The sequence below is a fragment of the Condylura cristata genome, unplaced genomic scaffold (genome assembly GCF_000260355.1).
Source record: "Condylura cristata isolate star-nosed mole 26May11 unplaced genomic scaffold, ConCri1.0 scaffold00022, whole genome shotgun sequence".
In the NCBI taxonomy this organism is placed as follows: domain Eukaryota; kingdom Metazoa; phylum Chordata; class Mammalia; order Eulipotyphla; family Talpidae; genus Condylura; species Condylura cristata.
In genome coordinates, this window is record NW_004567123.1 from 21,793,761 (window position 1) to 21,809,188 (window position 15,428).

General features: G+C 45.6%; 1 protein-coding gene across 2 annotated transcripts; it reads right to left on the reverse strand.

The window, feature by feature from the left end:
• Positions 1 to 6,583: 6,583 nt before the first annotated feature.
• Positions 6,584 to 12,091, reverse strand: FKBP1A (FK506 binding protein 1A, 12kDa). 2 transcript variants are annotated; one of them, XM_004687332.2, is made up of 3 exons: positions 11,979 to 12,091; positions 9,099 to 9,262; positions 6,584 to 7,657 (listed from the first exon to the last, which is right to left on the reverse strand). In XM_004687332.2, the coding sequence occupies exons 1-2, from the start codon at positions 12,087 to 12,089 to the stop codon at positions 9,134 to 9,136; spliced, it is 240 nt and encodes a 79-aa protein (XP_004687389.1). In that variant the 5' UTR covers positions 12,090 to 12,091; the 3' UTR covers positions 6,584 to 7,657; positions 9,099 to 9,133. The 2 variants fall into 2 exon arrangements, with proteins under 2 accessions (XP_004687389.1, XP_012583918.1); XM_012728464.1 differs by having other exon boundaries at positions 6,584 to 7,660.
• Positions 12,092 to 15,428: the final 3,337 nt, after the last annotated feature.

The window sequence follows — 15,428 nt, forward strand, 5'->3', positions numbered from 1 at the left end:
GGGATTTGGTGGAGATTATGGGGGCATCCACATCCCCATCGGCCCACACTGAAAACAGGAACAGATTAATTGTCCTCTATAACCAGGAGTAGATTTGGGGTTCTCATGGCAGTCCAGAAGATGGGGGAGCAGCGTGGGGAAGACGGCATGATGGCCAGAGGCTGAGAAAGTCTGAGGATGAAGGCAGTGGAAGGAACCCGAGGAAACCAGTGCGGCTGTGGGCTGCCCACTTCCTTCTCCCTCCTCAGAGGTTATGTTTACTCCATTAATAGGTTCATCCCTGCCCTGGGTTACCATGTCCAGTCAAAGCCAACCTGTGGCCACAGGCCTCTGCTACCTGGGTGGGGTGGGGAGAAAGCATCTCAAAGCCCCTGGTCCTGCTCCGTGCAGAGACCCGCTGCTCAGACATAGGTTTACTCTTCAGAAACCTCAAAGAGCCAGCCTGTCTGGGGACGGGTGCCTCTTTGGGGCGGAGAAATGGGGAGTGGCAGAGACCAGGGAGGACCATCTCCAAGCCCGGAGCACCTCATGGGGGCACACCACTTTGCAAATAAGACTGTGGCCTTGGAGGGGTCAAACTTTCCATAGTGACCCAGCCAGGCAGAGGCAACACCAGGGTGAGGATTCCACCTGCTTTCCCACAGCCAGTCAGAGGCAAACAGCACAGAGAAGGGGACGCCCTGGCCCAAGGTCACACAGCAATTGAGTGAGTGGCAGGGGCAGGATTCAAAGACTCCAAATCCTGGTCTCCTGGCTGCCAACCTGGGAATGCTGATCAGCCCCTTCTGCCTTGTGTAGGGGAGAGGCTGAAGGGGGTGGGGAGAGGCAGCATGATCTGAGAAATCCACTCAGGCCCAGATAATAGGGCTGCGGGGTTCCTCTCGCACCCTGCTGGGAGCAGCATCCTGAAAGTTGGCCCGAGGAGACAGCAGCTAGGACAGCCATAGTGGCTGTTTTCCCAAGGACATGGAGGCCATTAGGACTGAGGCCCCTGGACTTGCAGGCCAGTGCTCGCCACCCCCTGGAGTGCACTTGCAGACCCCGGTGGAGCACCCTTAAAGGAGTGTGGGGGAGGGCGTCCAGCCTGAACTGGGGCCCTCCTGCAGGATTCCGGCTCCAGGGCAGGGCAGAGCAGGAAGGCCGTAACAATAGGCAGCAGCAGCCAGGTTCCGGACACAGGGGCGGGCTCTTGCTGGACGCCAAGATGGTGGGTGGGAAGGAGGTCCCCGTGAAGGAAACTAACCAGCTCAACAGCTAGCTCTAAGCTTTTCCTGTATGCTGAAACCTGGGTTTAATGCTTTAGGTAGGTGATCTTACAGAATCAATCCTCATCCTGCTCCAACTTTCAGTCCCACTTTACAGATAAAGAAATGGAGGCAGAGAGAGTGAGGAGGTGAAGGTAAAATCTGTTAGGAAGATGTGTCCAAGCGCCCTGTCCCCCCTGCACACCTCTTTCTCAGAGTACAGAGGCCTGGGTTTCCACCCTCGCCTGTCTCATTAAGTGTTTAAGTTGATAACAATGGTGCCTCCAAGGGGTGGGTTGATGGGTGCCTGACTCCTCCCTCATTCTCCATCTGAAGCCCTTCTGTCACCCGCAGGCTCATCATCTGAAGAAAACTGTGATGATGACAAGGAAGTTTGCAGGCAGCTTCCCTCCCCCGACTGCGGTGTCCACCCTCCTCCGGGACAGTTTCTCCAGACAGCCTGACTGCCTGGTGGTTAGGGGCCGGGTTCAGGCTCTGAACACAAGGGCCAGTCGGGTGGAGATGGGGCCAGCCGTGCAGAGGCCAGCCTGCAGGGTGTGGGTCCGGCCGGCTAGCAGTGTTGTGCAGGGGCTGCATGTGGCATTTTATGTAAAATTACGGTCTGGTGGGGATAAGCAGATCCAAAAGCCAACAGAATAGCTTCTCGAAAGCAAGTGTGAAGTGGGTTTTCAGCTGCTTACAGCCAGAGCAATCGTGACTGTTTTGTTGATTCTGATACCGTCAATTGTAGGATGACCTTTCTAAAGGGAAGTATGTCTGCGTGCCAGCTTTTGGCCAAAGAGGAACCCTGTTTAAAAGGAGTGCCCTTTTAAAAACTGGCATTGGTGTTTAAAATTGCACATCATGACCTCCTTTTTGGATCTGATCAAAGAACTTCTCATTTAGAATCTAAACTTTCTTGAGGTGAATTTGGCAGCTTTTACTTCTAATTGTGTTGCCTGGGTGGTGACAGCCGTCTGTGTATTTGATAACCATTTATTCTGTGTGGCATCATTTAGAGATCACTTCTATGGGATCCAATGTAGTAAAACTCTATCAGGCTTGATCTCAAGCACCCAAAGACTGAAAGTCCGCAGTGATGACTCCTTCCTCACCCTCTGCCTGTGACTGGCACGTTCTTGATTGACATCCATCACAGGATACATCCTCATTCCAGAAATGTTAAGATGTGTGTGTGGGGGTGGGTGGGGAGCGTCGAGTATCAGAACTAGCTGTTACACATTACTACTTCCTGTAGGACAGGCAATCAGCTAAACAGGACAGAGGAATTTCAGCAAATAACATCACTACTCCATTGCTCAACTGTCACGTCTATAATGAGATTAGTAACTCCACACAATTGTGAAAATGAATGAGAAAAATCAAATAAAACTCTTCTAACAGTGTTGGCACAGAAAAACCATCCCATGGGTGCTCTCTATTTTTAGGTTTAGTTCTCACAACTACCCTTTGAGGTTGAGATGATGACCTTGCTTTATAGTTTAGGACACTGAAGTCAGTGCAAGGTAAGATGCTTTCAGAGCAGAGAGAAAGACCGAGTTCTACACCACAGTCTTTCACTCAGGTCTCCATCGCAGTCAAGAACTTATATAACAACTCCTCAAAAGGAATGTTTACCTCCTTTAGGGCCCAGGCTGGACAGTTAACTGGAAGCAGTTAATGTCCTTGAGGCCTCCCTGGTGGGTCATCCCCTGAGACCCAAGTTGCCTAGTCAGTCACCTTCTTTTTTCCACCATCAGTCTTCTGATAACCGCTTTATGTAGTTTGTCTGGCAGTTTCAGTTGCAGTAAGCGGGAGGAATAGGGTGGAATTTCCTTACTCCATCTTGCTGGGACATGGAGGCCTTATACATATTTTTGAATCAACTTTCTGAGAAATACAGGCAATAGAATATATTCCTTCATGGAAATACACTTATTTCCATGAGTTCCGACAAATGTGCACACCCATGTAACCAGTCAAAATGCAAAACATACATTTCCACCACCCAAAAAGCTTCCCTTTGCTTCTTCCCAGTCAATACTCCCCTACTGACTCTCCCTGCACCTCCCGCCCCCACCATCCCTGTGCCAATCACAGGCCTCTGACAAGTCCTGACCTGATTTCTATCACTAAAGACTGAACTTGTCTTTCCTAGAGGTTCAGATCAAGGGAAATCAGAGAATGTACGCTTTAGTAAAAGTCCGTCTTATTTTACTCAGGGTCAGGTTTTAATATAGGATATGACCTTGCTCCGTATCACTGGGTCTATCAGTCCATTCCTTTCTGTTGCTAGGCAGGATCCCATTATTGTGTGTGTTTTCACTGTCTGCTGTTGCCGACAGAGCCCAAGAGCCAACTGAGCACAGTTATTCCTGCCACCACCACTGTTGCGGCTTCTGTTCTCAGAAGTGTGATGCAGCAATGAGTACTTATTTGAAGATGTTGGTAGGATAAGAATTGAGAGTAAAAGCTTGGTTTCTTCTAATCATGCTCGAATTGATCTGTATCACGATGTACTCAGACCAAAGAACATGATGATCAGTCATCCTCTAGCCAACAGTAATTTTAAGGGTTTGTAGTCTTGGTCTTATATTGCTACAGGAGATACTCCTATAAGCATGGAAATGTTCATCCTTTTGTGTATGAAAAAACACTTGCTGTAGTTCTGCTTAACAATCAGTGGCCTTCTGTGCTATACTCCTACATGACGGCTTGTGATGAATCAGCTACCTCACTACAGTCCTAGCCACATCCTCAGACCTCTGAAGTCAGCCTCCTGTCATCCATGCACTCATACCCCTGGTAGAAGTTGTTCATTACTTTAAGCCACTGATAACACTTGTGATGGCAATCCTTGGGCCAGAGGGGGTGGGGATGATCTGACTTTCTACTTCTTTCTCGGCTACTTATATTTAGACAAGATTTCTCTGACCGCTCCTTTCACAAAATTCTACGTTGAGAGACGTTGAGAGCAACAAATGAAATACTAAATAGTTTTATACAGGGAAGCAAAGTCAGTTTCTTTCTACCAATGCAAGGGTGGATGTATTTTTTCACAAAAAGATGACAATATTTTTCATTTGGTAAAGTCTTTAGCAGGTGGTTGACAGGTTTCTAGCTATATTAGTTTCTGCACTACCTTCTCAGATACAAGTTCCTTTAAAAATGTAGCTAGTCAGAATTTCTTTACATAGTACATACTGCAACAGATGGAATGAAGTAGATGTGAAACTTAATAGCTGTTGTCTATTAAGTCACACATTTGCAAAAAATGTAGAACAATGCCACTCTTCTATTTGTGAGTATATTTATAGAAAATAAAGCTATCAAAAAATAAGGTAAACTTCCAAACTGAGGCACACAGGTCTACATTAAAATGGTCGACCTTCTACCCCAGCACAGTAGATGAAAAACAGATATAGAATGTATAAGAAAAAAGGAGACTCGACAAGGTCCTATTATGAAAATTCATCATACCATTGATAAACCTGATCCTGGAAAAATTTGAGAAGAATAAAAATAACCACGTCAAGGAACAGGAATCAAAATGGCACCAACCTTTGAACAACACTGGAAACTACAAGACAATGCAGGAACACATTCATCTGTAGGGAAAATAATTACCAACCTTGAATAAAATTTTTAGCTAAACTATTAATTGTGAGAATAGAAGACATTTTTAGGGACTGTGTAGTAGTGTTATAATAATGAAGGTCCCCAATGAATCAGCCCCCCTGTAGTCAGACCACTTGCGATGTGTTCTTTGCTGTTTTTCCCATTGAGAGAAGGGATGTTTCTTCATTCCCTCATCTGAGCTGGCCCTGTAACTTGTTCTGCAAACTTAATTCTGGCCAATGAATGTGAGGGTGGGTGATGGGAGGTTTGTCTTTAAAGGGCCTGAGAGGTGATAGCCGGTTTTCTGAGTGTGATGTGCTTTGGCGTGTGGGGATGAAGACTTACTACAGGTCGGGAGGCCAGCAGTCCAAAGTGGGTGTCACGGTCTAAAAGTGTTGGCAGGCCTGGTTCTTTCTGCTTCCATAGGCCACCCTTGTGAATCTTTCCCCCATCTTCAATCTAGCAGCACGACATCAGATGTCTATCCCCACATCTCTGACCCTTCAAGGACTTTATGATCACAGTGGAACCAACTACATGATTCAAAACTACACCTGCTCCCTGCCCCCCAGCCCAAAGCCTCATACTCTAAATGTAAAGTCACGTTGCCTCTGCCATGGCTCTGCCTGTTATCAGCCTTCAGTCCCACATTCAGAGGATTTCTGCTCAACTCTTCGTGAGTACTGAGCTTCCTCATGTCTGAAAAATAGCATGGCGCTGTGTGCTAAGAGCACAATGGCACAGTGCGGGACCACACGTAAATGAAGCCTAGAAATGTTGACACTGTGGCAGACAAACTGAACTATAGGCAGTGGGAGTGAGATGGGGACTGACTGGGAAAGAGCGCAAAGGAGCTTTGAGATGGGACGAGATTCTATTATGCTGATGGGGCTTTAGGGCACAAAGTGCAAATACTGGCTTTACGTTGTATTTAAGGGGAGTAATGCCCGCCCTTTCTTCTGAAATATGACAGGAAGGCCCACTAGAAGTAACACGATAAAATGATGTAACAACATATTCAGCACTGAAGTCTGAGTGTTCACTATAAAAATCTTTCATTTGTTGTCTAGTACTTTTTATTAAAGAATTCAGAGGAAGTAAGTTATGATCCTGAAATACTAACCCAGTGACCTAATTAAGTGGGCAAATAAAAAAGTAGTAAACAGATGGAATTGAAAAATCACTAGCCAACAAGTCCTGGACAACTTCTACTAAAGCCAATGACTCACCCAAGGTGATTCTGAAAGGGGCCGTTGTGGCTGAGCGGGCGTCTGATGGTTTCTGGACGAGGGAGCCTCACCTGCACACACAGGTGGGAGCCGGGGAGCGCTGCAACCACCCAGCACGGCCACATGCTCAAGAACCTTTCCATATACCCAGAAACGCGGATTTAAAACACGGTCTTCCCTCTGTGATTCTTCATTACGGCGCCGGTAGCACCACACCAACTGGGTGGTGCCTCATTGCTTATCTCCCACTTCCTGGTAACTCCAGAGAAAGCAGCAGCATTCCCCAGGCCACACGCAGCAAACACGTGATGCCATTCGACAACCCCAGCTTGACCTCTGGGGAGTTATCTACATGGGTGCAGATGCGCACAACCTACGGCTCCCCCACCGATGAACGTGGAACAGGAGGCTCAGCGGTCTCGGACACTGGACCCCCAACCCATCACCCAAGCACAGGGGAGGCACCTGAAAGTAACTACCATCACACAGAACTGAGAAAAGTCAGCATAAAGCACTTTTATTGCAATAATAAAACTTGAAACTCATATGTAGTGCAGGGGCTGGGGGGCAGCAATAATTTCTCTCACCAAATCACTACACAGGACAGCAAAGGGGTGAGAGCAGGGAAGGATATGCCAAGAAATTCTAAGATTAGCTAGGGGAACTGAGCATCAAAAACAGAAGATGCTGAAGCTGCGATGACCAGCATCATTTTCTTAAGAGAACACTCAAGGATTTGTCATGATGACTGGGCTTTCACTGGGTGTTAAGTGTCTACAAACAGCACCTTCAATTTAAACTTTCAATTAAAGTTCTTAAAATTTAGGAAGAAGTTTGGATAGGTAGGAGATTACAAAAGTCCTGAATATCCATTAGAAAAACCACAGGATGGGGGCGGGGCAGGTGGGAAGGCCAGGCCACAAAGAAGGCTCCAGAGGTCCCAGCTGGCCTGGGGACAGATACCTGTAGTGTCCATCGCAGTGAAAACAATCTGCTTTCAAAAGGCAGAGGGTTTAAAGGGGGAGAGGGGCAGTGGAAGCAAAGGCTCTCTCCCCCCTCCCCACTTCAGCTTTGAATAGGGCCTTTAATTCAACCCAAGGACCTCTCTCTACTTGGGAGAATAATTCGGCCCTCAGTGCGCCTCAAATCTGCTATGGCTGTGCAGCGCAGCAGCAAGAATGTTTAATATATAATAGATAAAAATTTCATCCAAAAAAAAATAAAATAAAGATTCTTGTAACCCCCCCCCAACACACACACTGATTCCTATTCTAAAGTTAACCCATTACTTGTGCTGTTAATACTTAATTGGAAATCTATATCCAAAAAACTTAAAACTGAATCTTCACCCCAAAATGAAAACAAAATAAAATGAATAACTTGAGGTTTATGGCATATAGTTTAGGTCAACACACATACGAGGAGAAAGGGGAGGAGCGAAGCTGGGTGACAGACACATTCAGTCGGGGTAGATGTTTACACAAAGAGTGTAGTGGAACATCAGGAAAAGCTCCGGGTGGACTCGCCTGCACGCATCTGGAGGCGCCAGGTCTCTCCATGGCACATCTGCTGGGAACAGAGGATTGGTGAGTTCCAGCCACTCAGTGCTGCGCGCGTGGCGGAGCCAGCCAGCGGCTGTCTGCCACCCCAAGGCCCTCCTCTCTCCCTCTCAATGCGAGGGCTCCCTGAGCCCAAGCCACTGCTGCTCCAGCTGGGGAGGCTGCAGCTTGGTTGGATTCCTACTTACACTGATCCTTCCAACCTGCCTAAGCCTGTATGACTCAGGTATGTAGAGCTCACACCACTGAAAAAGGAAACAACTAATAATAAAAAAGCCTCTCTACCTAATTAAGCCCACAACAAACAAGATTATTACACCATTCATCTGGCTGCCATTTGTCGTGGCTTTCAAACAAAAAGCATTCTCAGTGAGCCTTCACTGGGACTTTCTGATTCTAGGGGCAGGCGAGAAGCAAATACAGAGATCTGGGGCCAAGTGTAAAGATGACGACATTCACATGTTTTATGATCCTAACTAGCATGTGAGAAGTTATGTACCACTAGAATAACAAAAATAAAGTCATGTACCACAAAAAACTCTCATTTCCTAGAAATGAGAAGGGAAAAAGCCCAGGAAGTGGAAGCAGTGAGCAAATTCGTTTAATGCTGCTTCAACTTGACCCGGAATAAGGCCGTCTCCTCAGCTGCTGCATGCAAGGTAGACTCAGCCCCACCGTCCTAACCAGGACTGTCTGAGAACATCATTTACACTTCATAGGCACCAGCTGGCTCCACCTCCAGTGCACTGTTGGAGTCACCTTCAATGTAATGGTCACAAAATTGGTCTGCTGCCCTCCAGTGTCCTGGGCTTGCCCCGAGGCAGGTGGCTCCCTGAGGCAGGTGCCCCAAGGTTCTCATACCACCTGACAGCAGCAGCCACAAATGAACAGGCCAGCAAAGCCATCGCCAGTCCTACATCTAAAGAATTGAAATGTAAAAAACTGCCCGTATTTCCACGGCCCCTAACTCAGTTTATGTTACATATAAAAAGCTTTATTTTAACATCCACCATCAGCCTTCCCCTGTCCAGGAATCCCTTTGGGAGTATATACCGTCCTTTTCACTGGGTGGCCAACTTCTACATTCAAGGTACACAGTCATGCACACATAACAGTGTTTCATCAGCAACACAATGCATGTGTTGGCAGTGTTCCTGTGGCAGCCTCACTGCACAGGCGGCTATACTATACAGGTTTGTGTGATTATATTCCGTGATGTTCACAGAATGACAAAACTGCCTAACAATACACTTCTCAGAACATACCCTCACTATTAAGTGACATGACTGTGCCCCCAGTAACTGAAACCAAAAGGATGCCCAACACAGGAAGTAGTGGGGGGGCAGGGGCGGATGGTATTTCTTGTTCTCTCTACTACCCATCAATCACTGGGTACCACAGAGGAGGAGCAAAGGCAGCTAGAGGCCTCGAGTATTGAATTTCCTTACCCAAGAACTGGGAGCTAACAAGGAGGCCATTCCTGTCATTCCAGTTTTAGAAGTTCCACGTCAAAGACGAGAGTGGCGTTTGGTGGGATAATGCCTGGGTGTCCAGTGGCACCGTAGGCGTAGTCTGGGGAGATAGTCAGTTTGGCTCTCTGGCCCACACTCATCTGTAAAAAGAACAAAAAGAATCAATTGGACACATTCCCCAGCCGCCTCCACAAGAAAGAAGCAGAGCTGTTTACCTGGGGGTCCCTTGCCCAGGTTGATGGGCGAGTCTGCAGCTCTCTGGGCATCAAGAACCCCCACGGACAGCAGCAGGTGGAGGGGTGGCAGCAAGCTGGATGAGCTCTGTATCTGGTTCCAGGGTGCCCAGTGGTGCTTAAACCGCCCTGCCTTCTGGAGTGGTCAAGGCCCTCCTGCTTTCTGCTCAGGTCTGAACGACTGGCTGCGGGCAATAGTATATCGCCAACTAGCCTTCACTGGCCTGTCTCTTACAGCATATGTGAAATGGCACCTATGCTCTTGAAAAAGGAGTACTCCATAGGGAAAACTGCTTTAAAGAAAACACACAAAGAAAGTAATACTGGGTGTAGTCTACTTCTCTATACTTTCTGTATTTATACTCTCAGAAAAAAAAACTTTAAAAAGAGGAAAAAGAAAACACATACAAAATTTCTATCTGTATGTATAAACAAAAAACACCCTTGAAGAACATAAATTCCAGTGTTTTTCCTATGAGAAGAGAATACAGGGGAAAATATTCACTTTCAAAACAGTTGTATTTTTAAAAATTTGTAATCAAACACACACATAAATTTAAATAGATATTTTCCCAATAGTGAACAGGCTCTCCATGTGTATGCTTCTGGTTCTCTCTGCCAACTTAAGAGATGGTGGGTAAAGAAGCCATAGGCTGCCCTAAAGCTCCTAATACAACTCAGAAACCTTGTTTTCAACAGCTCCCTTAACAAAGTGGGACATGCTGGACCAAGGTGGTAAGACAATTCCAAGCATGAGCTTAATCTAATAAAATTAATAATAATTATATCCTTTTACCCAGCAGTTCCCCTTCCAGCACCTTTTGTTAAAACTCTAGTGTCCATTACAAGAGGAAGGGTCACGCAGGCACACCTGGACCATGGGTTAGCCACTGGAAATGGTCCAGTGACATCGAATGGTTCCTTAATGGTATTAACACGGAAAATTGTCCAAGACACATTACAAACTGGGGGAGAAGGGGGCCTTGCTAAATAATATGGTATTGCATGCCTGTAAGTACACAAGACAAAGCAATTGCAAAAAGAAAGAAAAAGCGACAAAAGACAACCTCTCAATCCCTTCCTTACTGTGATTCAGCTCGCTTATTAAAGAAAGCCTGTGAGTCAGCCTCCGATTTCTTACCTAGACCTCTTCCCAATAACAGGGCTTTGAGACTGACCCCAAAGCTCCTAAGGTCCGGGGCGTGGACACTGTGTCACACCTTGTGAAACAGGCAGATCACACTATCTTGGTGGCAGCTATGGCTCCTGGGTCTCACAACACAATTATTGTCCCAGCACTGGAACAGTCACAGAGATGAACAATGGCTGGCACTGGAGAGGGCTGCAGACCCAAGAGCAGGCCAGAGTGCGGGTGAGAGGAGGGATGGGGATATGGGGCCAACAGGACGGGACAAAAAGGTACAGCTGGTAATGTTTCCACAGGAGAAAACTGCGAAGACACTCTCCCCTCGTACTGCCAGTCCCGCCCTGCAGGACAGAATCTATCTGAAACTTAAGCTGTTTATTTGGATAAATCAGTGATATTTTATAGATGAACTGGAGCAATGTGTGTATTCTGGAAACAAGAAAGAAGTCTTTCTCTCCACTTTAGTTGAATCTCTAATTCTCTCTAGAAAGAGAGAAACAGATTAATTACCCTTCAGGCAGGGCCTAAAATAAAGTCTAAAATAAACATCCCTTTATATGATTAAAGCCAAGGGGAAAAAAATCACTGGGCTTGATGGAAGGAGAGACTCTTTTAACTGGCCTTTGGCAACCTGGGGCACCCTATTGTATACTGGGAATTCCATGGTGTTGGCAGAACAAAAGCTGTTTACACAGTGGGGGGAGAGGTGAGGAGACAGACTCAAGACAAACAGAATGATTTTCTCCATGAGTATGACCTCTCAGAAGTGGTGTGACTCAATGTAACACAAACACAAATTAAAATTACTCCAAGATAACATTTTCACTCATACTGTCCTGAAGCCAAAAGTTTAACACCACACTGTGCCGGAGCAACTGGGAAGATCGGCACCGCCATGGCCTGGCTGGCGGCAGTTGCTAGTTTAATCCCTACAGATGGCGACTTGGCAACGTCTGTCAAAATACAGCGCACACAGCCAATGGAGCACTCGTTCTACTTTTGTGAGTGTGCCTATGGCAACACTTGCACAAATATAAAATAAAGGACATAAAAATCAGTCTCCACAGCGCTATTTACAACAGCAAAGAAATGGAAATGACCCCACAGTCATTAGGAGGGAACTGGTCAGATCAATGACGTACACCCACCCACACCCACCCGCCACAGGGCTGCAGGAGACTGTCCTACTCTTGTGTGCACCAGTACACAAAGTGTCAATGACAGAGCAGGTAAAAACAATGTGTGTGCCTCTAACAAGAAAACAAAAAAAAAGAATGTTTTATATATACTTAGAGAAACTCGACAAGAAACATTACAACAGGAGTTACTTGTAGGAGGACCAGAGAAATGGAGTGGGATCAGAGTTGAAAATTTTCACCCATATCTTACTTAATTCTTGAACACATGAATGTCTTACCCATTTACAGACCTTAAAAGGTAAACACAAGGAAAGAAAACGAACAAGAAAGAGCATACCTGGGCAACCCCTTCTTCCCAGCCTCGGATCACCTCCTGCTTGCCTAGCATAAACTTAAAGGGCTTGTTTCTGTCCCGGGAGGAATCAAATTTCTTTCCATCTTCAAGCATCCCTGTGAAAAAGGGCAGTTGTAACATGAGTACCGAGGAGTAACCACAAGAGGCAAGTCAGAAACCCGCAGAAGGGTGCCCGTCACAGATGCCAGCGTCACAGATGCCAGCTCTGAATGGCCTGGGAGGGTGACCAAGGCCTGGGGAGCAACTGCGGCGTCCAGAGAGGTCCTTCTGCATCCTGTGGGCGTCTTAGGACTTGGATCAGTCCCTCTACTGGGGCTTGTCAATACACTCTTCCTCCACCTCAGAGCAGCAAATTGACCACAGAAGGACCTGGCTTACCAGTCTGTAAATGGCCTGGAGAGTGGGTAAATATAGACACTTCTGGAATGAATTTCTAGCACCTTGTGGATTTCCTCCCAAGCTAAAGAATAATTGCGGGCCCTTTGGGTGCACTCAACAGCTACAAGTCACACACAGAGCAAGAAGCAGTACTTCTTCCTTAAATTCACCTATCATCCTTTACAGAAACATGGTAGAATTAGAAATGAATGGGATGAGGACACCTGTTGGTGCTGGAGAATCAGAAAATCAGAAGTGTATTGAAAAGACACCAAAACCTCTCACCAGTGAACTGCTAACGACTCTGCCTCTGTCTGAATTGTGGGCAGTGCTTCTACTAAATCAGGAGTGGGGTTAAGCACTTCCTTCCATACAGGAATTTATTTAATCCTTCCTCTGACATGGTTCCCACTTCACAGATAAGGCACTGAGGCAGAGAGAAGTGAAGTCATTTGCCAACACAGTACAGCTAGACTATAAACCAAGTTCATTCTTCTAAACCTGTTTCCAAACAAACCACAACAGCACCCTCCATTAAAAGAGGGAATACCAGAGGGTGACTGCCATGAGAGAAAGAAACAGACCCATCAGCACTGGTTTCTCCAGAAGCCAGCATCAGCCACTACAGTCATAGTGATGGAGGTCCTAAAAGCTTTTATACCAGGACCTCAGACTGGAAGGGGCCCAAGTTATTGAAACAGAATTACTACAAAACCGATGTCGTTGGAACTAAGGGGAGACACCTGCAGTGGTTCTACATAGTACTCAGAAGAGCCAGCAAAACACAGAATTTTGGTGGGAAACCCCAACATTCTAACCTAAAAAAGTGTCAACACTTAAGTGCAATGGGAAAGCAGAGATCAATGGAGAGCCTTATCACTGTCACCAGACTTGACTTTGACAAAATAGGAAATGGGGAATGGGAGAGGCAGGAACTGCTTTCCTAATAAAATGGGGGGGGGGGGGGGGGGGGGGGTTGATGATGACAGAGGCCCTAGAGCAGAGTGGGCACTTACAATGATACAGCCTGGAAGTGGGAACTAAAGTCTGAGAGAAACAGGAATATGTGATCCACCCACAGCCCCAAGTCAGGGAAGAATCGAGACTTTCACACTCCAGAACTAGCAAGTTGGGGTACATCCCTTTATCAGAACACAACCAGTACTAATAAAACAACAAATGTCAGGGCTAGAACAGCTTTTTATAAATGAGTAACTGGAAAAAGAACAGATTTCTACTCTCTACAATAAACACTGCAGACATTCCCTGTAGCCCATTTTGAGTTCTATTTCAAGGACTGCACCCAACCCAACTGAACTCAGAGTTAAGGGTGAAAGTAGGCAAAGAACAGCTAGGATCCTTAGAGGCCTTTTCCTGGCCAGGAAGGGAGATTTTTACCCACCTGCCCAAGGTAGCTTATAACAGAAATAAGGCAAGCAACTCCAAGGTTCAGTAGCCTGCCCAAGGCAGAATCAGTGAAAGTGGGGATGATCAGTTTTGTTTTGACCAATAGGGAATGTAAGCCATGAATAAAACTGAAAACCAGACATAATTTCTTCCTGGTCTGCTCTCTTTAAACCTTAGCAGAATTCCAGGGCTTCTTGCTCAGTCATGATAGACAAGAACACTTAGTGAGGAAACTGAGGTGCTAGGAAGGCTTTGCCAATGGGGAGGAACACCTTACATATGACTGTAAGAAGGTACTGCAGAAGCAATAACTGTTAAGAAGCAGGAAAGAATGTGCATCAGTATTTTCTGGAGTGGGTATAAGCTGGAAAATGTTGAATGCAGAGTGTAACAGAAGCTGTGATTGTCAAAATAGGTATTTTTGGCCAAAATGGAGCAACAGGGATTAAATCTATCCTCCTAGCAAAAACAATCAAAAACAAATAATAAAAACAGGCCCAAAAAACCCATATTAAAAAAGAGAAACACTTAGATAGCATCTAAAACAATGCGTTTAAGACACTTAACAACATAATGAAGAACAGTGACCCCTGATAAATGAGAACAAGGGGAGCCCTGTAATCACCCTGCTTCCATCCTAGGGAGTTTCCAGGGAAAGGGAACTGGAAAGGAGAACACAGCACTTTAAGTCATAGGACAAATATCATGAAGAGAAGTGCTAGAGACCCCCCCAAACATTTACAGCACCCCCTACCCCTTTGGTAGAGAACTATTTAACACACATATTATAGGAAACTACTCAAGGCAAGGAAAATAACCAGACAATACAACAGTGCTCAGATCTCACAGAGGACTGGAATTAAGTGACTGTTCCTATACACAGACTGGAGAAACTCATCATGGTTCACAAGACACTAGTTAGGATGCCCACAGAGATGTCACCTCAGCAGTGGGGAATCGGTGCCCCCCTAAGAAATCCTAAGGTAAGACCCAAGAAGATGAAACTGTTTCTAAGTAACTGAAGTGCTTCCCAGTGTAAAGCTCAAGAAAATGTATTAGAAAATAAGCATCCAGCACCCTCAAAAGGGAAAGTCACAATGTACAGCATCCAAAGATTACCAGGCATGCAAAGAGGTAAGAAAACAACTCACTGATGAGAAGACTAACCATTGATCAACTGAAACCAACCCAAAACTGACAACAGTTGCCAGAATTGGTAAAGAACAGTAAAATTCCAATTAACTTCTAGAGATGAAAACTGTACTTCCTACAATGAAAATATATTGGGCTGGGGAAAAAAATCAACAAACACAGGCAAAAAGTAAAAATTTGAATCTAACCATACTTTACATCATACTCAGATTAACTCAAAATGAACAACAGATCTAAACAGAATCTAAACTTAACAAAATTCTAGAAGCAAACATGGGAAATAATTTTTGTGACAGTTAGACAAAGATTTCTTACATAAGACATCAAAAAGCACAATTCATATGATAACTTAAAATGCAAATAAAACATTTTAAATAATTTATTTTGGGTAATATCTAAAAGACATATAACTCAACAGTCCAAAACAAAACAAAACATTCCTGGCCAGGGAGGTGACCCACATGGTGTAAACCTCTTCTGTATCACCTGCTGCTC

Coding starts and splice junctions, on each gene's coding strand:
- FKBP1A (XM_004687332.2), bottom strand. CDS start 12,089: ATGCTTGAAGATGGAAAGAAATTTGATTCCTCCCGGGACAGAAACAAG. Junction 9,263..11,978: donor GGGAAGAAGGGGTTGCCCAG/GTATGCTCTTTC, acceptor TTCTTTTTACAG/ATGAGTGTGGGCCAGAGAGC.